Source organism: Heptranchias perlo, chromosome 15 (genome assembly GCF_035084215.1).
Source record: "Heptranchias perlo isolate sHepPer1 chromosome 15, sHepPer1.hap1, whole genome shotgun sequence".
Lineage (NCBI taxonomy): Eukaryota > Metazoa > Chordata > Chondrichthyes > Hexanchiformes > Hexanchidae > Heptranchias > Heptranchias perlo.
In genome coordinates, this window is record NC_090339.1 from 63,021,841 (window position 1) to 63,046,002 (window position 24,162).

At 45.9% G+C, this 24,162-nt stretch overlaps 1 protein-coding gene across 1 annotated transcript in view; it reads right to left on the reverse strand.

The window, feature by feature from the left end:
* The window catches only part of LOC137333147 (tripeptidyl-peptidase 2-like), a 113,837-nt gene that overhangs the window by 10,114 nt on the left and 79,561 nt on the right, over positions 1 to 24,162 (reverse strand). Inside the window, exons 17-25 of the mRNA XM_067997323.1 lie at positions 20,312 to 20,466; positions 18,963 to 19,079; positions 15,668 to 15,768; positions 11,122 to 11,218; positions 10,665 to 10,802; positions 9,527 to 9,771; positions 5,931 to 6,009; positions 2,931 to 3,079; positions 1,377 to 1,464 (exon numbers count right to left, since the gene is read on the reverse strand). Coding sequence (XP_067853424.1) covers positions 1,377 to 1,464; positions 2,931 to 3,079; positions 5,931 to 6,009; positions 9,527 to 9,771; positions 10,665 to 10,802; positions 11,122 to 11,218; positions 15,668 to 15,768; positions 18,963 to 19,079; positions 20,312 to 20,466 — 1,169 coding nt within the window. The remainder of the gene's footprint in view (positions 1 to 1,376; positions 1,465 to 2,930; positions 3,080 to 5,930; positions 6,010 to 9,526; positions 9,772 to 10,664; positions 10,803 to 11,121; positions 11,219 to 15,667; positions 15,769 to 18,962; positions 19,080 to 20,311; positions 20,467 to 24,162) is intronic.

The following is a 24,162-nucleotide window of genomic DNA, read 5'->3' on the forward strand; positions in this document are numbered from 1 at the left end:
TACATGAGGGAGAAAGAAATAGAAGGATATACTGTTAGGGTTAGATGAGGTAAGGTGGGAGGAAGCTCGTGTGGCGCATAAACACCGGCATAGACTAGTTGGGCCGAATGGCCTGTTTCTGTGCTGTAAAATTCAATGTAATTCTGTGCCCGTACCCGGCCTGACTGACACATGTATCCAGTCCCAAACTGTGGTTGATTCTTAGCAAGCCAGTAAGTTGTAAATAAATAAATGGATGCGGCTTTGCCAGCGTTGAGTTAAATATTGCACACCCATTGCTTCTGCAAAGAAGCACTTGCAAGTATGGCCTCTTAAACCATAACCGTACCAGCGTGAAAGATTTTCTCCTGAAGGAGTATCCTCCCTGCACCCAGGCCCCTACCAATGGCGATACCAATACTACTATGATTTATGTGTCTGGACAACAGTCCATACATAATGCTCCCTCCGACGTTCTGTCTGCTCAGCATCCTCCAACCACAGTGTGACTCAGTTGAATGTGGGTGTGGTTTGAACCAGTACCTCACGGTTGGCCTCTCAATGCACTCTACGGCCAACAGCAGTAATACTTGTTATAGTTCAAAGGTACTGGTTGGTTTTCCAAATAGTACTTTGAATTATCATATCCCAGAGACTTGCAAATAGACGGGAATAACTGCCTCAGTAAGAGTTAGTCTTGTAATAGAGGAGCAGAATCCGATCTAATTGAAAGCACAAACTTCACCGTTTTGCTGCTGATAACATAGCACCAGGAGATGACTCCTCAAGCCATCGGGCCAGCTCCGCTATTGAGTAGTGCTTAATACAGGAGAGTAAAATGTGTTACGACATACATCACAACAGTCAATCTCCGGGGGAAAAGACAACTCTTGGCAGATACTGTGGTAAAACAAGGCAGACAGGTCATTTAAAAAAATACAATTTTGGGATGTGGGCGTTGCTGGTAAGGCCAACATTTATTGCCCACCCCTTAGTTACCCTGAGAAGGTGGTGTTGGGCCTGCTTCTTGAACCGCTGCAGTCCGTGTGGTGAAGGTTCTCCCACAGTGCTGTCAGGCAGGGAGTTCCAGGATTTTGACCCAGTGACGATGAAGGAACGGCCGATATATTTCCAAGTCGGGAATGGTGTGTGAGTCTCGGAGGGGAATTTGGAGGCGATGGTGCTCCCATGCATCTGCTGCCCTTGTCCTTCTAGGTGGTGGAGGTCACAGGTTTGGGAGGTGCTGTCATTTGTTACATCATCTTAATTATATCCTGGACTACAACTGCTCTAATTGAACAGGACAAGGTAAGGGGCATGTAGGAACTAAGAAAACTGTTGGGGCCGTGACTGTTGGTACAGCAGGGGAGCAACATTAAGGATGAGGCAAAACACACCTTTTCTGAATCGAGGCCGGCGAGATAAGCGACATGTACGGGCAAATGTTTAGGGTACATCGATACCAATTCCTCGTGCAGATCCAGTCTGGAAGAGAAGAAAGTATTCACAGTTAATCTGGACGTACATGAATCGGTTTGAAAACAGAGCCAACCCAGACTAGGCTGGACTAAGCATTACTGAGCTGGAAGAGAGTTTCAGCCCCGAAAGGCTGACAGGTTTGGGGATTCAATGGCAGTTCAGAGGAAATGATGGAATGCGTGTGGCAAGGGAGTCCTTAGGGAAAGGGGAAAATGTGGGAAGTAAAGGGAGTGTCAGGAGACTTCCTTAAATTTGAACTATCAATTTTTGGGGGTTTAAGGACCAAGTAAAACTGGAAAGAGAGAAATTAAATGAAGATGAAAGTAAACCTTTAATGAAACTTCTCCCCAAATGCTGTGTACGGATCAAAGCACAGGTTCATGCAATGGCCTACAATACAACGGCCTACAATACAACGGCCTACAATACAACGGCCTACAATACAACGGCCTACAATACAACGGCCTACAATACAACGGAGCGCTTCTAACTTTGTGCAGGAATTAAGCATATTTAAGGCTGTATTTGCATTCAGCTACTGGTCTCCAATAGGGTACGGGGAAAGGGGCAGGGGAATGGGACTAATTGGATAGCTCTTTCAGAGAGCCAGCATAGGCACGATGGGCCAAATGGCCTCCTTCTGTGCCCTACAACGTCAGCTGTAGCCGTACGGTACCCTATTTACATTGCCTGGCTGGCAAAGAGCTCGGTGAATGTGTGATTACACCTGGTGGCATACATGCACAGGGTTCCTGTCCCAGCAGCCAAACTTTAAATGTTTAGAGTGCACGTATCAGGGTCTCAAATTAACATTTCAATTAAGCGCAGGTAGTCTGCGAAGTGTTCAGGAGGTCCACCGGACTCTCCATGGAACTTTTTAAACCTGGTTTAACATGGCACTGGAATTACACTCCAAGCGACAGTAAACCAAAGTGACCTGTGGCCACCTTCTCCAGGGTCAGCCTGCTTTCCTATGAAGTAAGAAAACCACTTTGAACGGGTGGACAAGTTACAAATGCACTCTAGATGTTCTCTTGGAGAAATAAAAGCCCAGCTCTGGTCTTTAATGAGTGGGAGTCCTGATTTTCAATGAGATATGGGAATGTGATCCAATTCTAGATCATTGGAAAGAGGTGTAATGGCTGAGTGTGGAAACACCAGAGGGCTGGTTTGACGAGTTTGAATTGTCGGCGGGATACCTAACCCGCCAACAACACGGGAAATCACCGGCAGCGTCTCTGCGAGGCTTCTTGACACTGACGCAAACTCGGAAAACTGCGCACCCCCCCACCAGACCTACAACTGCAACGTAAGTCACCAGCATCGTCCCGTCCCACTGGAGGATTACTGCAGCCATGAGCTAGTGTTCGAGCTGCCGTCTTCACCATTAGCCGTTCATTCATTATCTTGGCTCCGGCTATCAACCTGTTCCTAACAGATTTGTTTGGATTGGCTGAATTTGTGCTACGTACTTGGGCAGCCACTGTATCTTGAGATCTCTCATCGCCTCATCAAATGCCTCCCTTGGGTCCTTCTCTTTGTCTTTGCTCAGCTTTTCTTTGCTTCCGTTCTTTGTCTTGTTTGGAGGTGATATCAGATGGTAACACACAGCGTGCACGTCCTGAAAACAATTGCAGAAAAGTCACTACTGGGCCCGGTAGGAATCAGTCACTCTTGCCGTGGCAAATTTGCTAGCGTATTTAATCATTCAGGTGTCAGCCTTGACTCAGTGGTAGCACTCTCCCCTTCCGAGTCAGAAGATCGTGGATTTAAGCCCCGCTTCAGAGACACGAGACGGCCCTCCCAGGGAAGAGCTTCCGATAACGGGAGTACACGTCAAGAATTCAAGCGCAGGGGTCAGCGTGGCCCAAACAAATTCCCGGTGACCACCGCACCTAATTTCTGATGCGTGCTCCCGTCACGTGGAGCTCTGCGCTGGGAGCCTTTATTCACAAAATTTACCTCGATATCCGCTTACCTCTGGGGCACAACGTTTAAGAGCAGCCGGGACTGACTGCCTAATACTCTCAGAGTTAAATCAAAGGTTTTCAAACTAGGGTGGGTACGGGGCTTACGAGGGGATTAGAGGGTGCTGCAGTCTGTTGTCATCATACCTTCCTGCATTTGTTGATTTACTAGAGTATTATTTCTGGATCTGTATACCAATAAAATAATTATTTCTCCAATGGTAATATGTGTTGGGTTTCCTTTGGTTACTTGAAACAATCTTTCCAAATTTAGGATGGGAAAGGAGTGGGGTACCATGCAGTCTATTGCTATATTTACAGGGGACCCCCAGAACAATTTGAAGCCCACCAAGCTGAGTCACCTAGATCGCCGTCAAAGCGCACAGAAGACAGCTTATAATCTGGCACTGAGAACAATCGTGTAAGGACAAATGATTGATAGCGGGGTCCACATTACAGCTGCCCCTTGCGCTGCACGTCTGCGAATGCTCTGTGCGCCACCATTGGCGGCCGTGCCTTCAGCTGCCTGGGCCCAAAGCCCTGCAATTCCCTCCCGAAACCTCTCCGCCCCTCTCTCCTCCTTTAAGGCGCTCGGTAAAACCTGCGTCTTTGACCAAGCTTTCGGTCACCTGACCTAACATCTCCTTTTTGTGGCTCGGTGTCAAATTTTGTCTTATGACCGTTCCCGTGAAGCGCTTTGGGACGTTTTACTACGATAAAGCCGCTACGTAAATGCAAGTTGTTGTTATGCTGTCGCCAGGTGCCAACAAGAGGAAAGCGTTCCTGTTTCTCAGTAAAGTATTCTTTCACCTCAGTGAGCTATAAAAATTAACAAAAGCCTGACAGGGGTTTCCAGGTGCAGTCAGTATGGTTGATTAATCTGCTCTGTGAACAAAACCGTGAAGTCTATTTCCTAATGGAACAATCACCTGCAGCCATGAAATCTCTAACCAGCCAGAATGAATCATAAACACAAACAGAATACAATTTGAACTCAACATCTGTGCCTACAAAAACACCATTTGTACAGTTTAGTTTGTAGAATGATTCATCTGCTCTGCCGAGGTTCCATTAGGCCACACATGGAGTTGCTCTGATCAAAACATCACTTCATCCTCTTAAAAGGGACACTTGGAGCTCTAAGCAACTTCCGTTCAATAAACAGAACAGCTCTCTACCCAGGTCCCAGCAACACGGTGACGTCTAATCTTAAAGGGGACATGTTACTGACAGCGGCCGTCAGTGGCTGGTTAACAGCAAGGCACCTGGTTTGTAGTTTTCACAGAAAAATGAACAGAATCAGAGAATTCGAGCTCCAAAACAAAGACCTTGCGTTTCTATAGCGCCTTTCATGACCTCAGGACGCCCCAAAGCACTTTACAGTCAATGAAGTACTTCTTGAAGTGTAATTACTGTTGTAATGTAGGAAACGTAGCAGCCAATTTGTGCACAGCAAGGTCCCACAATCAGCCAAAACTGACCAGATAATGTTTTAGTGATGTTGGTTGAGGGATAAAGTCTGGCCAGTACATTGGGGAGAACTCCCCCAGTTCTTCTTCACAATAGTGACGTGGGATCTTTTACGTCCTCCTGAGTGACCAGAATGATACCTGGGCTTAAAGGATTAAATTATGAGGACAGGTTGCATAAGCTTGGCTTGTATTCCCTTGAGTTTAGAAGGTTGAGGGGTGATCTAATTGATGACTTTAAAATTATAAAGAGATTCGATAGGGTACAAGAAATTATTTCATCTGGTGGGGTAATCCAGAATAAGGGGGCATAATCTTAAAATTGGAGCTAGGTCAATTAGGAGTGAAATCAGGAAGCACTTTTTCACACAAAGGGCAGTGGAAAATTGGAACTCTCTCCCCTAAAATGCTGTGGATGCTGGGGGACAATTAAGAATTGAGATAGATTTCTGTTTGGTATGGGTATAAAGAGATATGGAGCAAAGGCGAATAAATGGAGTTGAGGTTCAGATCAACCATGGTCCAACAGAATGGTGGAACAGGCTCGAGGGGCTGAATGGCCTACCCTGATTCCGATGTTCATATACACTCGCACCAGGACACAGCTAAACCTGCCAGCGGTCTGCGTGACTGCATAACAGGTGACAGCACCTCCCAAACCCGCAACCTCTTCCACCTAGGACAAGGGCAGCAGGTACATGGGAACGACACCATCTGCACCTTCCCCTCCGAGTCACACACCATCCCGACTTGGAAATATATCGCCGTTCCTTCATCATTGCTGGGTCAAAATCCTGGAACTCCCTTCCTAACAGCACTGTGGAGAACCTTCACCACACGGACTGCAGCAGTTCAAGAAGGCGGCTCACCACCACCTTCTCAAGGGCAATTAGGGATGGGCGATAAATGCCGGCCTCACCAGTGAAGCCCACATCCCATAAACTAATAAAATACAACTCTTATTAAGGAACAAACACACAAAGGAGAGTAAGTTGGGCAGTGCCCATGCGAACTAGAAAAAAAAAACAAGACTTACAGCTTTCTTGCCCATTTCTGTTTTAGAAAGCGTGAGTGTTCCCATGAGTTGGCAGCCAATTTCAATTCCTTTGGGAACTCTGGGGGAGAAAAGAACAAATTAATTCGGTCTGTTCTACCCAGCATATTGAGACAGAGGCAGTCTCGAAAACGGAAAACGCTGGGAATACACAGCAGGTCAGTCAGCCCCTGTAAAGACAGTTCAATGTAATGCAAAAGGGGTGGAACTGAAAGTTAAGCCAGCTCTTCAGTAAGGTTTGGGGAGAGAGGAAGAATGGAAGAATTACAGATACTCCAATAACAGGGTGGAGACTAATGGGTGTAATGAACTGTAAAACTGCTCGAAGGAAAAGAGCTTTCTCTCTGTGACTGGACTATCTGTTGTTTCCTTTCTCCCCTCCCTCCTTTCTGTTCTACAACTCGATTAAACTGCTCTCTTATCTTTCAGTTTCCAAATCTGACAGCGCGTTGGAGCGTTAGAAGCATAGAATCTTACAGCACAGAAGGAGGCCATTAGGCCCATCGTGCCTGTGCCAGCTCTTTGAAAGAGCTTCCAATTGGTCCCCCTCCCCATCTCTTTCCCCGTAGCTCTGCAATTATTTCCTTTTTAAAATCGAGATCCAATTCCCTTTTGAAAGTCACCACTGAATCTGCTTCCGCCACCCTTTCAGGCAGCGCATTCCAGGTCATTGCAACTTGCTGCGTAAAACATTTTTTCCTCATTTCCCCCCTGGCATTTTTTTTTGCTAACTATCTTAAATCTGTGTCCTCTGGTTACCAACCTACTTACCAGTGGAAACAGTTTCACCTAATTTACTCTGTCCAAACCCTTCTAATTAAGCTGTCTTTTCTCTTCCTACGTGCTGATGGACCTGTTGCGTCATTTCCAGCATTTTTGATTTCAGTTTTCAGGGCTCTGGGGACAGTGGGACTAATTGGATAGCTCTTTCAAAGGGCTAGCACGGGCACGACGGGCCGAATGGCCTCCTTCTGTGCTGTAAGATTCTCCGATTCCCAGCTTTTTTCCCTTTTTATTCCTACAGCATCTTTTTTAACTTTGTGCTCTGTTAAATTTGACAGTTCCAAAAACATCCCTCAGCCGACACCATCAGGAACAGATTAACTGATCGCGTTTGCTGCCTGTGGGAGCTTGCCGTGGACAAATTGGCTGCAGCATTTGCCTACACAACAGTGACTATTACACTTCAAAAGTAATTCATTGGTGGGATGTCACAAGGACGCGATAAAGTAAATGCAAGTTCTTTCTTTCTGTCTGATGTGCAAGTAAAGGCTCTAGTATGCATTAATGCAATTTCAAAACATGAGGAATGAACACAATCTAACAATAGAACAAATATGGAGCGACATTCCACTGAGAGACGGTTATTACTGTAAATTATGCAGCAGTCCATGTTTTATGCATGCATATGATGGCATGCTACCACTATTACTAAATTATTAAAAATGCCGATTACATAAATTTTTTCTTCACTGTGTAGTTAATAACAAACGATGTTAACAATCAGTAAGGTACTTTTTTTAAAATATAAACTGCAACTCAGGACATAATCAAAAACATAACCGAAAATTAAGAGCGCTCCAAAATACATAGATTTAAAGCTTCTGCTCCTGGCATGGAGACTCGCCCAACGGGAGCACAGATCGGAGAGCCGGGCGCAGAGGTAAGCACGCCCAATTCCATAGAATCTCACAGCACAGGAGGAGGCCATTCAGCCCACTGTGCCTGTGCCGGCTCTTTGAAAGAGCTGCCCAATTAGTCCCACTCCCCTGCCCTTACCCCAAAAGCCCTGTAGATATTTCTTTTTCAAGTATTTATCCAAATCCCTTTAGAAAGTTACTATTGAATCTGCTTCCACCACCCTTTCAGGCAGTGCATTCCAGACCATAACCCCTCGCTGCGTAAAAATAATTCTGCTCATCTCCCCTCTGGTTCTTTTGCCAATTACCTTATGTCTGCGTCCTCTGGTTACCGACCCTCCTGCCAGTGGTAACAGTTTCTCCCTATTTACTCAAAACCCCATATAATTTTGAATACTTCCATTAAATCTCCTCTTATCCTTCTCTGCTCTAAGGAAAACAATCCCAGTTTCTGGAGTACTGCGTACAGTTTTGGTCTCCTTATCTAAGGAAGGATATACTTGCCTTAGAGGCAGTGCAATGAAGGTTCATTAGATTGATTCCTGGGACAAGAGGGTTGTCCTATGAGGAGAGATTGAGTAGAATGGGCCTACACTCTCTGTTGGTTAGAAGAATGGGAGGTGATCTCATTGAAACATATAAGATTCTGAGGGGGCTTGACAGGGTAGATGCTGAGAGGCTGTTTCCCCTGGCTGGATTCTAGAACTAGGGGTCACATTCTCAGGATAAGGGATCGGCCTTTTAGGACTGAGATGAGGAGACATTTCTTCACTCAGAGAATTGTGAATCTTTGGAATTCTCTACCCCAGAGGGCTGTGGATGCTCAGTTGTTGAATATATTCAAAACTGAGATCGATAGATTTTTGGACTCTAAGGGAATCAAGGGATATGGGGATCGGGCGGGAAAGTGGAGTTGAGGTCGAAGACCAGCCATGATCTTACTGAATGGCGGAGCAGGCTCGAGGGGCCGTATGGCCTACTCTTGCTCCTATTTCTTATGTTCTTATGTCTCTAGTCTCTCCACATAACTGAAGTCCCTGATCCCTGGTTCCATTCTGGTAAATCTCCTCTGCGCCTTCTCCAAGGTATTTCTACTAAAAGCGATTTCTCCCTTACAGCAACGTGGGTAGTGTAAATCTCGATTTAAGGCCCGAGTTGAATCCGGAGCAAAGTGGAGTGAGATTCCCTTTGCCAGGGAGTCTTCAGGTATCAGGCTGGGCCGTGGCTCTGGACTCAGTCCTTATTTACACTATTGCTGCAGTGTTGAGGTGAAGCAAAGTCAGTTCTCACTGACGCTACAACTGTAGTGTAAATTCAACCTTGAAACAACAGAAAAGTGTAATATGGATTTATGATGATGATACCTGGGATGGGAGAATATAGTTAGGAGAAAACTGAAAAACTAGGGCTATATTCAGTACATCAGAGAAGGAAAGAAAGAAGGAACTTGCATTTATATAGCACCTTTCATGACCTTGGGATGTTCCAAAGTGCTTTACAGCCAATGAAACACTTTTGAAGAGTAATCACTGTTGAAATGTAGGGAAATATGGAAGCCAATTTGTACATAGCAAGGTCCCACAGCAATGTGATAATGACCAGATAATCTATTTTCTTTTAAGTGGTGTTTGTTGAAGGATCAATATTGGCCAAGAGAACTCCCCTGAGAGGGCAGACGGGGCCTCAGTTTAACGTCTCATCCGAAAGATGGCACCTCTGACAGTGTAGCACTCCCTCAGCCCGACACTGGGAGTGTCAGCCTAGGTTTTGTGCTCAAGTCTCTGGTGCAGAACTTGAACCCACAACCTTCTGACTCAGAGGGGAGAGTGCTACCCACTAAGCCACAGAACAAGGACACAACTCCACCATCAGCAAGTCATTGTACACCTACTTTAGTTGGTCTGCTTCTGTAAAGTCCACTTTGTACCAATCACTTACTTGTCATCTGGCAATGAAGTGATGTGGAATGGAATGGTGAATTTTGGCGGCAGTGTAAGGGAGCCAAACTTGTTCTTGTTCAGCAGGGCGTTGACGTGGGTCCTGTAGATGTCCAGGTTCAGCGTGGCCGGGAGCTTGCGACTGATGTGGAAAGGCAAGTCTGTTAAATGCTCCAACTCGCTCAGCAACTCATGGCGAATTTGCAGGCGTATGACGTAGTCCCCTTTATCCAGTTTCAGTGAATACTGTGAAGAAATTAGAAAATGTTTAATGAACAGTTCATTTTGACAAAAAGGAGAAACACCTATCCTACACTTCAAAACGAATGCTTAAGAGTTGGGCTGATCTTTGAAAGAAAAAACTTGCATTTATATAGCGCCTTTCACGACCTCAGGATGTCCTAAAGCGCTTTATAGGCATTTAAGTAACTTTGAAGTGCAGTCACTGTTATAATGTAGGAAACTGATGTGGAAATGCAGGGAGTGCTGCACTGCACTGTCGGAGGTGCTGTCTTTCAGGTCAGACGTTAAACCGAGGCCCCGTCTGCCCCCTAGTGGACGTATGGCACTATTTTGAAGAAGAGCAGAGGAGTGTCCTGGCCAATATTTCTTCCTCAACCAACACCACTAAAACAGATCCAGTCATTTATCTCATTGCTGGTTTTGGGCCCTTTCTGTGCGCAAATTGGCTGCTGCGTTTCGTACATTACAACAGTGACCACACTTCAAAAAAAAGTACTTCATTGGCTGTAAAGCACTTTGAGAAGTCCTGAGGTTGTGAAAGGTGTTATATAAATGCAAAATTCTTCTTCTTTCTTTCTTTCCTCTTTTCAGTTTCCCCCCTTTCTTTTTCCCCCGGTGTAACACAATAATCCCTGCTGAGAGGGCAGTGGACCCTTTCTGTCAGTGTGTGAAATGCAGACTGATGCTACGGTTGACTTTCCCTCCAGTGGAATGATTCCCTTCCGAGATCAGAACCACTTATGTCGGCCTTCAATAGTACATCCGTTAACAAAATCTTCTGCGGCAATGGCCAAGGTCTCACTTCACTATCGTTTTTTTGCATTTTGTAATCGGATTCTTCTGGTGAGCTCAATGCACAAGACTAAATTTATTCTGTCCTTAACCACCGCTCTTACCCTGTCAGGATAAGCATCACCCGATCCCGTCAGCCTCTTGTTCTGATCGAAGAGCATCCAAAGCTGACTGTCGTACTCCGATTCGTACAGCAAGTCGCACAGGAAGGGGCAGCTGGGAGTCACCTCTCCACACTTTGCCTGCAGCAACACATTAAAACAAACAATTAACACTAAACAACAAATAGCAATGCCCGCTCCTTCCACCACCAGCGCACTGCAGCCGCATTAAGGGGAAAGCTTCCACGCGCTAACTTTCTTCCCCGCGTGTCTTAGACTGGGAGCGCAGCTGGCGGCTGTGGAATTCTGCGTCGTGTCAATTCTGATCTTGGCCAACCTCACTGCTGCAGTGTGTTCGAGTGTAAGTGGACACCGTCCATATCATAGTTGGTAAAATTAATCTTCTTAAAACAGCATTTGAGGAGGAATGTTCAACTAGCACTGTATTGTAAGCAGTTACCTGACTGAAACTGTAGGTTAGAATCAGTTCGTAAAGTTGTCTGTTGCTGGGGAGGACATCACGGGAGCTCAAGGGTCTCGTTTTGGAGTCCACAGGCCTGTAGAAAGAGGTAGATCCCTTTATTTTTTGGTCTATCATTTTAAGCATTGAAATAGAGACATTTTAAGTACCACTGAAAAGCATGAATGGGTTCCTCTCTGCGTTCAGTCATGTCAACTCCAACTTTGGGTCTTGATTTGGAAAAGGAATGTCTAGTTTCTCATATCGAATGAATGAAATCCAATCTAAAAGAAACATTATCGAAATAGCTTAGAAAATAAGCTGATCTGTCTGAAACATTGCGACGCGTGCTATGTACTGACGAGGCATCGAAGGAAATTCACCATATACATAGAACTACAGAAATTAAAAAGAAAGAAAGGCTTGTATTTCTATAGCACCTTTCACTGCCTCAGGATGTCCCAAAGCGCTTTACAGCCAATGAAGTACTTCTGAAGTGTAGTCACTGTTGCAATGTAGATTACAGCAAAGAGGGCATTTGGCCCACTGTAAATGAGTTGGTTCCAGCTCTTTAAATGGAGCTATCGCCTGTAATCCCTGCCCTTTCCCTATATCTTCAGCCAGAAGTGCCGAGTGGATGACCCATCTTGCCCTCCTCCCGATATCCCCACCATCACAGAAGCCAGTCTTCGGCCAATTCGATTCACTCCACGTGATATCAAGAAACGGCTGAGTGCGCTGGATACAGCAAAGGCTGTGGGCCCCGACAACATCCCGGCTGTAGTGCTGAAGACTTGTGCTCCAGAACTAGCCAAGCTGTTCCAGTACAGCTACAACACTGGCATCTACTTGACAAAGCAGAAAATTGCCCAGGTATGTTCTGTCCAAAAGCAGGACAAATCCAATCCAGCCAATTACCGCCCCATCAATCTACTCTCAATCATCAGCAAAGTGATGGAAGGTGTCGTTGACAGTGCTATCAAGCGGCACTTAATCACCAATAACCTGCTCACCGATGCTCAGTTTGGATTCCGCCAGGACCACTCGGCTCCAGACCTCATTACAGCCTTGGTCCAAACATGGACAAAAGAGCTGAATTCCAGAGGTGAGGTGAGAGTGACTGCCCTTGACATCAAGGCAGCATTTGACCAAGTGTGGCACCAAGGAGCCCTAGTAAAATTGAAGTCAATGGGAATCAGAGGGAAAACTCTCCATTGGCTGGAGTCATACTTATCACAAAGGCAGATGGTAGTGGTTGTTGGAGGCCAATCATCTCAGCCCCAGAACATTGCTGCAGGAGTTCCTCAGGGCAGTGTCCGAGGCCCAACCATCTTCAGCTGCTTCATCAATGACCATCCCCCCATCATAAGGTCCGAAGTGGGGATGTTCGCTGATGACTGCACAGTGTTCAGTTCCATTCATAACCCCTCAGATAATGAAGTAGTCCGAGCCCGCATGCAGCAAGACCTGGACAACATTTAGGCTTGGGCTGATAAATGGCAAGTAACATTTGCACCAGACAAGTGCCAGGCAATGACCATCTCCAACAAGGGAGAGTCTAGCCACCTCCCCTTGACATTCAACGGCATTACCATCGCCGAATCCCCCACCATCAACATCCTGGGGGTCACAATTGGCCAGAAACTTAACTGGACCAGCCACATAAATACTGTGGCTACAAGAGCAGGTCAGAGGCTGGGTATTGTGTGGCAAGTGACTCACCTCCTGACTCCCCAAAGTCTTTCCACCATCTACAAAGCATAAGTCAGGAATGTGATGGAATACTCTCCACTTGCCTGGATGAGTGCAGCTCCAACAACACTCAAGAAGCTCGACACCATCCAGGACAAAGCAGCCCACTTGATTGGCACCCCATCCACCACCTTAAACATTCACTCCCTCCGCCACCAGCGCACTGTGGCTGCAGTGCGTACCATCTACAGGATGCACTGCAGCATCTTGCCAAGGCTTTTTCGACTGCACCTCCCAAACCCATGACCTCTACCACCTAGAAGGACAAGAGCAGCAGGCACATGGGAACAACACCACCTGCACGTTCCCCTCCAAGTCACACACCATCCCGACTTGGAAATATATCGCCGTTCCTTCATCGTCGCTAGGTCAAAATCCTGGAACTCCCTTCCTAACAGCACTATGGGAGAACCGTCACCATACGGACTGTAGCGGTTCAAGAAGGCGGCTCACCACCACCTTCTCAATGACAATTAGGGATGGGCAATAAATGCTGTCCTTGCCAGCGTCGCCCACATCCCATGAATGAATTTTAAAAAAATCCTTTTATATTCTTCCTTTTCAAATACATTTGAATGTATTTGATGTTACAACAGTGACGACACTTCAAAAGTACTTCATTGGCTGGCAAGCACTTTGGGGCATCCTGAGGTTGTGAAAGGCCCTGTACAAATGCAAATCTTTCTTTCTTTTTACTTTTATTCATCCAATTCCCTTTCAAATGATAGTACAGTCTTTGTCTCAATGACTACTTGTGAGAAAGCATTCCATCTCCTAATAACTAAGAGTTTTCCCAGAAAAAGATGGGTCCTTTGAGAGAAGCTGAAAGATTCTTAAACAGAATTTTCATTTATCTTACATTGTGCATCTTTCCTGTACCTCCAAGTCCAAACTCCAGCATCATTAGTACTGTGAGCAGTTCTGGGCACCGCACCTTCGGAAGGACATATTGGCTTTGGAGGGAGTGCAGTGTAGGTTTACTAGAATGATACCCGGACTTCAAGGGTTAAGTTACGAGGAGAGATTACACAAATTGGGGTTGTATTCTCTGGCGTTTCGAAGGTTAAGGGGTGATCTGATCGAAGTTTATAAAATATTAAGGGGAACGGATAGGGTGGATAGAGAGAAACTATTTCCGCTGGTTGGGGATTCTAGGAGTAGGGGGCACAGTCTAATAATTAGAGCCAGACCTTTCAGGAGCGAGATTAGAAAACATTTCTACACACAAGTAGTTTGGAACTCTCTTCCGCAAACGGCAATTGATACTAGCTCAATTGCTAAATTTAAATCTGAGATAGATAGCTTTTTGGCAACCAAAGGTATTAAGGGATATGGGCCAAAGGCAGGTATATGGAGTTAGATCACAGATCAGCCATGATCTTATCAAATGGCGGAGCAGGCACGAGGGGCTGAATGGCCTACTCCTGTTCCTATGTTCCCTATTCTGTGAGCTGAGAAAATTATGTGAGCACTGTAAGGTCCCATAATCAGAAGACAGACAGCACTAGTATTACTCTCAAAAGGTGTGTCTTTGCAAATCTTATGCACTAATTCCGAAACATCTATTCACACTGAAAATTACTGAGTGCCAATGAACACACAGCATATACTATCATATCTTCAAAGTCACTGGTTTGTGGTGACAGAACAGGACAAATTCCATCTTAATTACATGGGATTCAAGGATTTTTACTGGTGCTTTGGGGATTGATTTCCATAATTTTGACCATTTTATACTACTGGTCTACGGGGACTGAACAAGCAAAAATCCTCTAAATCCACGGCCTTGCCTGTCATCACAGCAGAACTGATCACCGATAAATCAGCAACACAGTGTAGAGAAGAAACATTTCTGGATGAGTTCACTTCACTGCCTATTGATATACAAAGTCTTGGGGAAGAGTTGATACTCAGCAGTGACAGGAATTCAGACCTGCGACTTTGCTATGGTACATTACCAGTCATGGGTAGGGCACTGGACCAGAAACTTCGAGGTTGAGAATTCAAATCCCATCATGGCAAGTCGTGCTTTGAATTCAATAAATCTGGTAATTTGTGGACTGGTACAACTGGTTCACTATTAACCTTCAGGGAAGGGAACCTGCCACCCCTATCTGGTCTGGCCTACTAGGTTGACTCTTGATGCCCTCTGAGGTGGCCTAGCAAGACATTTAGTTGTTAGGGCAACTAGGGTAGGCGATAAATGCAACCTTGCCAGAATCACCCATGTCCCGTGAACAAATTTACGAAAGGAAGAACCTGCATTTCATGACCTCAGGGCATCCCAAAGCAATTAAGTACTTTTTCGGATGTAGTCACTGTTGTAACGTAGGAAATGCGGCAGCCAATTTACGCACAGCAAGGTCCCACAAACAGCAATAAGATAATGACCAGATAATCTATTTTTTAAGTGATGTTGGTTGAGGGATAAATATTGGCCTGCTCGTCTCCGAATAGTGGCCGTGGGATCTTTTACGGCCACCCGAGAGGGCAGATGGAGCCTTGGTTTAACGTCTTATCTGAAAGACGGCACTTCCTCAGTAAAGCATCGGGGGGTGTCAGCCTAGATTTTGTGTTCAAGTCTCTGGAGTGGGGCTTGAACCCACGGCCTTCTGACTCAAGAGGCGACAGTGAGCCACGGCTGAAAAAATACAGCTGTACCAGACACGTGCCCTCAGGTACTGTTGCAACATGCAGAGCAGTAACAACTAATTAGACTAATGCACTATTAGGGTGCAGCTGGCTTGAAGCATTTTCACACAGGTATTTATATTGAGTAAAACGTTTACATTACCGAAGAGTTTGGACCCAGGATTTCAGAGCCACGGCGGGAGAGAGCTCCTCGTATTTCAGTGAAGCTGTGGTATCGAACCGCACAACACCTTCCGATGCATGCTAGAAGAAAACAAACGCACATGCGATTAACATGTCTGCCTCTCCAACAAGGCAAGTCAGCGCCCGCTAACTTTACAACCTGTTTACGTCACAAGGTTACACATCCTGCGGAACAGCCTTCATCACTCATCAACACTTTCAGTTACAATCACCTTCAATACCTCAGAGTACAAACCTCGTCCTCTACACGCTCATTTAAAAAAAATCATTCCCGGGACGTGGGCGTCGCTGGCAATGCCGGCGTTTATGGCCCATCCCTCGCTGCCCTGAGAAGGCGGTGGTAAGCCTTCTTCTTGGACAGACTGCTTCTTTCTAAGGCTCCTCTGCTGATCATAGACGTGAAGATTAGATGCAGGATAAACCAAAAACTGGAGGACCCTCTTTCAGCCCCCTCCCTTCTGGAACTCCCTCTGCCTTACCTCCTCCCTCCGTCCTTTCATAGACTACTGAAGACTTTTCCTTTCACCCGCTCATTGAACTCTGTCCTGTAACCCCTTTCTATCTGGTACTTTCCCTCCTGCTCTGCTAAGGAAGGTGCCCCAGGACATCTGTCCAGTAGGAGGAGCGATACATAGGTTCAGGGTGTTGTTGGTTGGACTGTGTTACGAGTCGGGTTGCCAACCCTCCAGGAATTAAAGATCAATCTCCAGGACACCACTTGAGCAACTCAGGAGAAAAATCATAGGGGCATTAAAAAATACTTTTTTATCCATTAGAACACTTTTGTTTGTTAGTTATAAAAAAATATTGGAGGTAGCTGATTGACTGGGTGAGGCAGTTGGAGGTGTGAGATCATGTGACGAAACTTGCAGGAATACGTCCAGTCAGAGTTGGCAAACCTAGTTACAAGGGAACATATTAAGGGGTTCCTATTTGCCCCTGAGCTGAGTTTACCACCACATATCCACTCCATCACCAAGACCATCTACTTCCACCTCTGTAACATTGCCCGTTTCCACCCCTGCCTCAGCTCACCTGCTGCTGAAACCCTCATCCAGGCCTCTGTTATCTCTAGACTTGACTATTCCAATGCTCCCCTGGCCGGCCTCCCATCTTCCACCCTTCGTAAACTTGAGCTCACCCAAAACTCTGCTGCCTGTATCCTAACTCGCACCAAGTCCTGTTCACCCATCACCCCTGTACTCGCTGACCTATATTGGCTCCCGGTCCGGGAACGCCTCGATTTTAAAATTCTCATCCATGTGTTCAAATCCCTCCATGGCCTCGCCGCTCCCTATCTCTGTAAACTCCTCTAGCCCTACAGCCCTCCGAGATCTCTGCGTTCCTCCAATTCTGGCCGCTTGCACATCCCTGATTTTCATCGCTCCACCATTGGTGGCCGTGCCTTCAGCTGCCTAGGCCCTAAGCTCTGGAATTCCCTCCCCAAAATTTCTCCGCCTCTCTACCTCTCTCTCCTCCTTTAAGACGCTCCTTAAAATCTACCTCTTTGACCAAGCTTTTGGTCACCTGTCCTAATATTTCCTTATGTGGCTCGCTGTCAAATTTTGTTTGATAATCGCTCCTGTGAAGCTCCTTGGGACGTTTTACTATGTTAAAGGCGCTATATAAATACAAGTTGTTGTTCAGATAAACCACGAGGGAGAAGCTTGACCCATTTATCAACAGCAACTGAACCTGGAAATCTGTTCTGTCCTGAAGATTGTGCAAGTCTTTATAACATGTGGAGTTTGTGTGGGTGGGTTCCATCCACTCTGTATCTGCCAGGGATGTGATAGAAATGCAGCTGACGGGTGAGATGTGTCCACCTGCATTGGCTGAAGTGCCATTCGACTATCTCAGGAAGTGATAAGAGTTTGATTTCACTGCACAAAACAGATGTATGCATTATAGATCATGTCACACTCGAGGAGTTCACCTGACACCATAAACAAACACTCTCTCAGTTTACCATCCACTTAAACCCAAGTGTCTCACAGATTCAAGGTTGCTTTCCACAGCTGTCAGCAAGCGGTCCTTTCAAAGTGTGACAGCCTGTTGGAAACCTGCTCTTCAACGTGAAAAAGTATTAAATTCATTGCATGTGAACACATCACTTTTACATGGACTGGCTTTTTAATTTGTTTCATTTATATAAAAGTTACAGAAATGTGGAATTAATTTAATATCAGGTGGATGTAAAAGATCCCACGGCAATATTTGAAGTTGAGCAGGGGAGATCTTCCCAGTGTCCTGGCCAATATTTATCCCTCAAAGAGCATTAAAACAGATTATCTAGTCATTTAATTCATTGCTGTTCGTGGGATCTTGCTGTGTGCAATTTGGCTGCCGCCTTTCCCCACACTGCAACAGTGACGACACTTCAAAAGTACTTCATTGGTTGTGAAGCGCTTTGGGGCATCCTGAGGTCGTGGAAGGTGCTATATAAATACAAGTTCTTTTTTTCTTTAACTGATTGCTACAGCAGGCACTGGGTCCCAGGAATACGCCAAGTCTAGATGCTACACTCCACAGAACCAGAGTACAGTACAGAAAGAGGCCATTCAACCCTCACATCTGTGTGTCTCTTTTCGAGAACAATCCAAAACAAATCCCACTACCTCGCCCTTGGCCGGTATCTTCCTCTGCTTCAAATATTTATCCCAAGTCACGTTCATCTATCGCCCCCCTGTGCTCGCTAACCTACATTGGCTACCGGTCCGGCAACGCCTCGATTGTATAAAATTCTCATCCTTGTTTTCAAATCCCTCCGTGGCCTCGCCCCTCCCCATCACTGTAACCTCCTCCAGCCCTACAACCCTCCGAGATCTCTGCGCTCCTCCAATTCTGGCCTCATATGCATCCCCCATTTCCATCACACCACCATTGGCGGCCATGCCTTCAGCTGTCTTGACACTAAACTCTGGAATTCCCTCCCTAAACCTCTCCACCTTTTAAGACGCTCCTGAAAAGCTACCTCTTTGACCAAGCTTTTGGTCACCTGTCCTAATATTTCCTTATGTGGCTCGGTGTCAAATCTTGTTTGATAACATTTCTATGAAGCTCCTTGGGACGTTTTATTATGTTAAAGGCGCTATATAAATACAAGTTGTTGTTTTAACAATCTAAGCTGATCTTTTGTTCAGATTTTCCATTAATCTAAGACTCTCTCAAACAGTTACTCAACACAGTCCACATCGAGCACAATGCTGATTGTTAAGAATGTAAATCAAATGTGTAAAGAGGACAGCACTTACAATGTGTAATGTGTCACTGTTACACTTCAGGCCATGGAATGAGATGATGTAGTCGATAGCAGTATGTCCCAGGCTAGACCACCAGTGTGCAATGCATATCTCAATTGTCTTTTCTTCCTACAAAGAATTAAAAGGTTATAGAAATACACGAGGCAGTGAACTGGAAAATACTTTAGTAGATTCAGAGAAACTATTTCCTCTGGTGGCAAAACAAGGGAGAACAATCTTAAAATTAGAGCTCGGCCATTCAGGAGCGAAATCAGGAAGCATTTTTTTCACACAAAGGGTAGTGGAAATCTGGAATTCTCTCCTCCAATAGGCTGTGGATGCTGGGGTTCAACAGAAATTTTCAAGCCTGAGATTGATAGACTTTTGTTGGGTAAGGGTATCAAGGAGTATGGAACAAAAATGGAGTTGAGGAACAGGTCAGCCATGATCTAATAAAATGGCTCGAGGGGTTGATCGGCCTACCCCTGTTCCTATGTTCCTAAAAAAGCCCTAGTTTCCCAAGTCTCTGTTCGGATCTGTAACCGCTCATCCCTGGTAAATACTAAAGAGTGTGGGGACTGAGGAGAGCGGCATCAGCCTAGGTGGTTCACATGGAGAAAATCATCGGCACAGAGCTGACGGGCTCAGCAGCCTGGAATATTCTACACTTCAAAGTCCTTGTGGGTAATTTTAACCCCCCCAAAGAATGGGTGGGTGGGTTGGGGGGGCGGGTGGGGGTTGAAAATAGTTGTTTTTTTGGGTCGCAATTGCAAAATTTTCGGATTTTGCATTCCCAGTGGGAAGCCTGTATTTTTACCGCCCACGTTAAACCCGGAAGTGGAGCTTGGTTGTGATCACGACCCAAAAAACTATTTTCAACTCCCACCCGCCTCCAATCCACCCATTCTTGGGGGTTAAAATTACCCCCCTTGTATGAGGTTTGCTGCCCATTTATCGCAGGTAGTGTGGATGCCTTTGTCACTTGCAAGGTGTTCTCAAGACCTGTAAAGGCAGACTCTGTGATCGGTTGTTCACAAAGTGCAAAGGGCTGAAGTTTCTGTTCATCAGTTAAAGGATGATAATAAATCACGGGCTGCTGGCCTGTGATATGCAGCCGACACTCCCTGCGAGTGCTGCTTTTTGCAGGGATGGCCCAGTCACGGGTTAGGAAGTGTAACTGAGAGTTGTTTTCTGTCTCTCTCTCTCAGGCACAGTGTTGGTGTGTGATGTATGCACATTTTCCCACTTCTCGTCGCTACCTTTAATTCCTTACCCTGTACCAACTGGTGCACTACAAACCACCTATTTAATCCGCAATCAGAAAATGTGGCCAGCATCGTCACTGGTGGATCAGTACTCACGTGGACTGGAAAAGCATCAACTGCAGACGCCTTTTCTGACAGGTAGAGGTGCTTGTAGAACTCGTGCACCCGGAAGGCCTTTTGTTTCTGAAGCTGGACAGCGTGCACCACAAACTCGGATGTTGTATCTTCCGATTTTGAAGTCAGGTTTATCTCTGGAATAAAGCAAGTCTTCAGTGAGGTTCAGCACAGTAATTTCTATTCTACTACGTTGTGCCGGCCACACCACCCAGAACTGTCGAAACATCACGCTGCTTTCATACTCACACCGAGTGCAGCTTCACACTCTTTGGCAGAGGGGTTTCTAACATGGGGGGACCCTCTGAAATTATTTATACACATCCAGGGGCACTCTGCCCGTAAATACTGACACATCCCCAGGGACTCCCGCAAATACTGATATACTCCCGGAGGCCCCACATATACACTGATGCATTCCCTGGGACTCCCGCAAATACTGATATACTCCCAGAGGCCCCACATATACACTGATGCATTCCCTGGGACTCCCGCAAATACTGATACACTCCCAGGGCCCATCCCCACCCCTCCTCCCCCGGAAAGACTGACAAACCCTCGGACAGCTTCTGAATATATAGGAAAATTCCTGGGCCCCCCCCCCACAGAAATATTAACACACTCCCAGGCACGCTCGCAATTACTAATACACCCCATACTAAGTTCTGTCTTTATTTGTGTCACCTGCCCAAAGAAAAACAGTACTATCGTCACGTTTATTATTTATTAATATATAGCAACAGAAATAACAGTGTTCAATCAAAAAATACAGAAAAATTATAACAGACGAGCAGAAATATGGTCACCTCACAGACCCCCTGAAATCCAAGGGCCTCAGTAGAAATTACATTTCTTTGGATGAACACAGGTTCACTCATTCTCTTCAAACTTGGGCTGACTCAACTCAATCCCTTAGGATAGCTTCTGGCCAGTTAACTGAGCAAGTAGTGATCAGTTAACACCAAAGGTTGGATTTTAAAAGCTTGAAGATTGTAGGAGGAAGAAAAGTGAGGAATCTAAGGAGTTTATTGGTTCCTCAATAAAACTGAGTGCTAGTACCAAACTATGGATATGAGCTCCAATTCTGGAAAGCTTGAGATTTTGCTGCCTAACTGGGATAGAAGAGATGCTTGCATTTATTTAGTACCGTATCATGTCCTCAGGACGTCCCAAAAGGCTTCAACCCGACAACGTGCAAAATTGCCCAGGTATGTCCTGTCCACAAAAAGCAGGACAAATCCAATCCGGCCAATTACCGCCCCATCAGTCTACTCTCAATCATCAGCAAAGTGATGGAAGGTGTCGTCGACAGTGCTATCAAGCGGCACTTACACACCAATAACCTGCTTACCGATGCTCTGTTTGGGTTCCGCCAGGACCATTCGGCTCCAGACCTCATTACTGCCTTGGTCCAAACATGGACAAAAGAGCTGAAATCCAGAGGTGAGGTGAGAGTGTCTGCCCTTGACATCAAGGCAGCATTTGACCGAGTATGGCACCAAGGAGCCCTAGTAAAATTGAAGTCAATGGGAATCAGGGGGAAAACTCTCCAGTGGCTGGAATTATAGCGCAAAGGAAGATGGTAGTGGTTGTTGAAGGCCAATCATCTCAGCCCCAGGACATTGCTGCAGGAGTTCCTCAAGGCAGTGTCCGAGGCCCAACCATCTTCAGCTGCTTCATCAATGACCTTCCCTCCATCACAAGGTCAGAAATGGGGATGTTCGCTGATGACTGCACAGTGTTCAGTTCCATTTGCAACCCCTCAAATAATGAATCAGTCCGAGCCCGCATGTAGCAAGACCTGGACAACATCCAGCCTTGGGCTGATAAGTGGCAAGTAACATTCGCGCCAGATAAGTGCCAGGCAATAACCATCTCCAACAAGAGAGAGTCTAACCACCTCCCCTTGACATTCAACGGCATTACCATCGCCGAATCCCCCACCATCAACATCCTGGGGGTCACCATTGACCAGAAACTTAACTGGACCAGCCATATAAATACTGTGGCTACGAGAGCAGGTCAGAGGCTGGGTATTCTGCGGCGAGTGACTCACCTCCTGACTCCCCAAAGCCTTTCCACCATCTACAAGGCACAAGTCAGGAGTGTGATGGAATACTCTCCACTTGCTTGGATGAGTGCAGCTCCAACAACACTCAAGAAGCTCGACACCATCCAAGATAAAGCAGCCCGCTTGATTGGCACCCCATCCACCACCCTAAACATTCACTCCCTTCACCACCGGCGTACTGTAGCTGCAGTGTGTACCATCCACAGGATGCACTGCAGCAACCCGCCAAGGCTTCTTCGACAGCACCTCCCAAACCCGCGACCTCTACCACCTAGAAGGACAAGAGCAGCAGGCACATGGGAACAACACCACCTGCACGTTCCCCTCCAAGTCACACACCATCCCGACTTGGAAATATATCGCCGTTCCTTCATCGTCGCTGGGTCAAAATCCTGGAACTCCCTTCCTAACAGCACTGTGGGAGAACCGTCACCACACGGACTGCAGCGGTTCAAGAAGGCGGCTCACCACCACCTTCTCAAGGGCGATTAGGGATGGGCAATAAATGCCGGCCTCGCCAGCGATGCCCACATCCCATGAACGAATTAAAAAAAAACAACCAATTAATAATTTCTGGAGTGCAGTTACTGGAGTTATGTAGGAAAAAGTGACAGCCGAGTTGCTCACAACAAGGTCCCACAAACAGCAAAGAGTGCTGGTTGAGGGAAGAATGTTGGCCAGGACACTGGGAGAACTCCCTGCTCTTCTTCGAATAGTGTCGTACTGAACTGGCAGATAGAGTCTTGGTTTAAAGTCTCATCCAAAAGATAAGACCTGCCTCCAACAATGCAGCACTTCTTCATTACTGCACAGAAATGTCAGCCGAGATTATGTGCTCAAGTCCTGGAGTGGGGATGGAACCCATATACTTCTGACCGGTGGTGAGGTTGGCAGTTTGGCAAATTCTCACTAAGAACACATCTTCAACATAACCTCCAACATAGAAATTGATGATAGGTCAGCTTTTGAAGGCCAACAGGCTTACTTTGTTGAAAAATTCCTTGAGATTTATATCATCTACTTGTTGATATTCCATGGCGATGCAAACAGTAAATGAAGACCAGCATATCTTCAGGTGAAGCGGGATTAGCGGGCGAGGTATAATTGGACCAGGGTATGCAGATGTAATTCTGTCCCAATTTCAAAGTCATACATTCTGTCTTTATTTTTATATTCCCATTATAAATGCCTTTGCCCACATTTATAATGGGAACCAACTATGTAAACTTGTCACGCTGTAGTTACACCCTCCTGCCACAGTGGCACTGCAGTACCTCCACTGGCAGGAGGATGTAATAAGGTCACGCTAAGTTTGCATAGCCAGTTTCCATTGTAAATGGGGACATAATGGAAAAAGTTGATAAGAAATGTGTGCAGCTGTAAGATTTCTAATATATAGACTGTGCAAATTTTGCAGAGATACCATGTATTGAAGGCCATGTTAAGGATTGCGCTCAGTGAAACACTTGCAATTATTGGCCATCCAGGATGGTTTCTTTCAATGTTATAACAATATCTCATCTATTAATTTCCTTCACATGTGCATTTGTCCAATTAATCTTAAGACTAAGGTGTGAACCTTCGCTCAGTGGGGAGCACTTTTGCCTCTGAGTCAGAAGATCCTGGGTTCAAGCCCCATGCCAAAACTTCAGCATATAATATAGGCTGACACTCCCAGTGTAGGGCTGGATTGTTGATGGTGTGTCTTTCAGAGGAGTTTCTGTCTGCCTGAAAAGGTGGGCGTAAAAAATGTAATGGCACT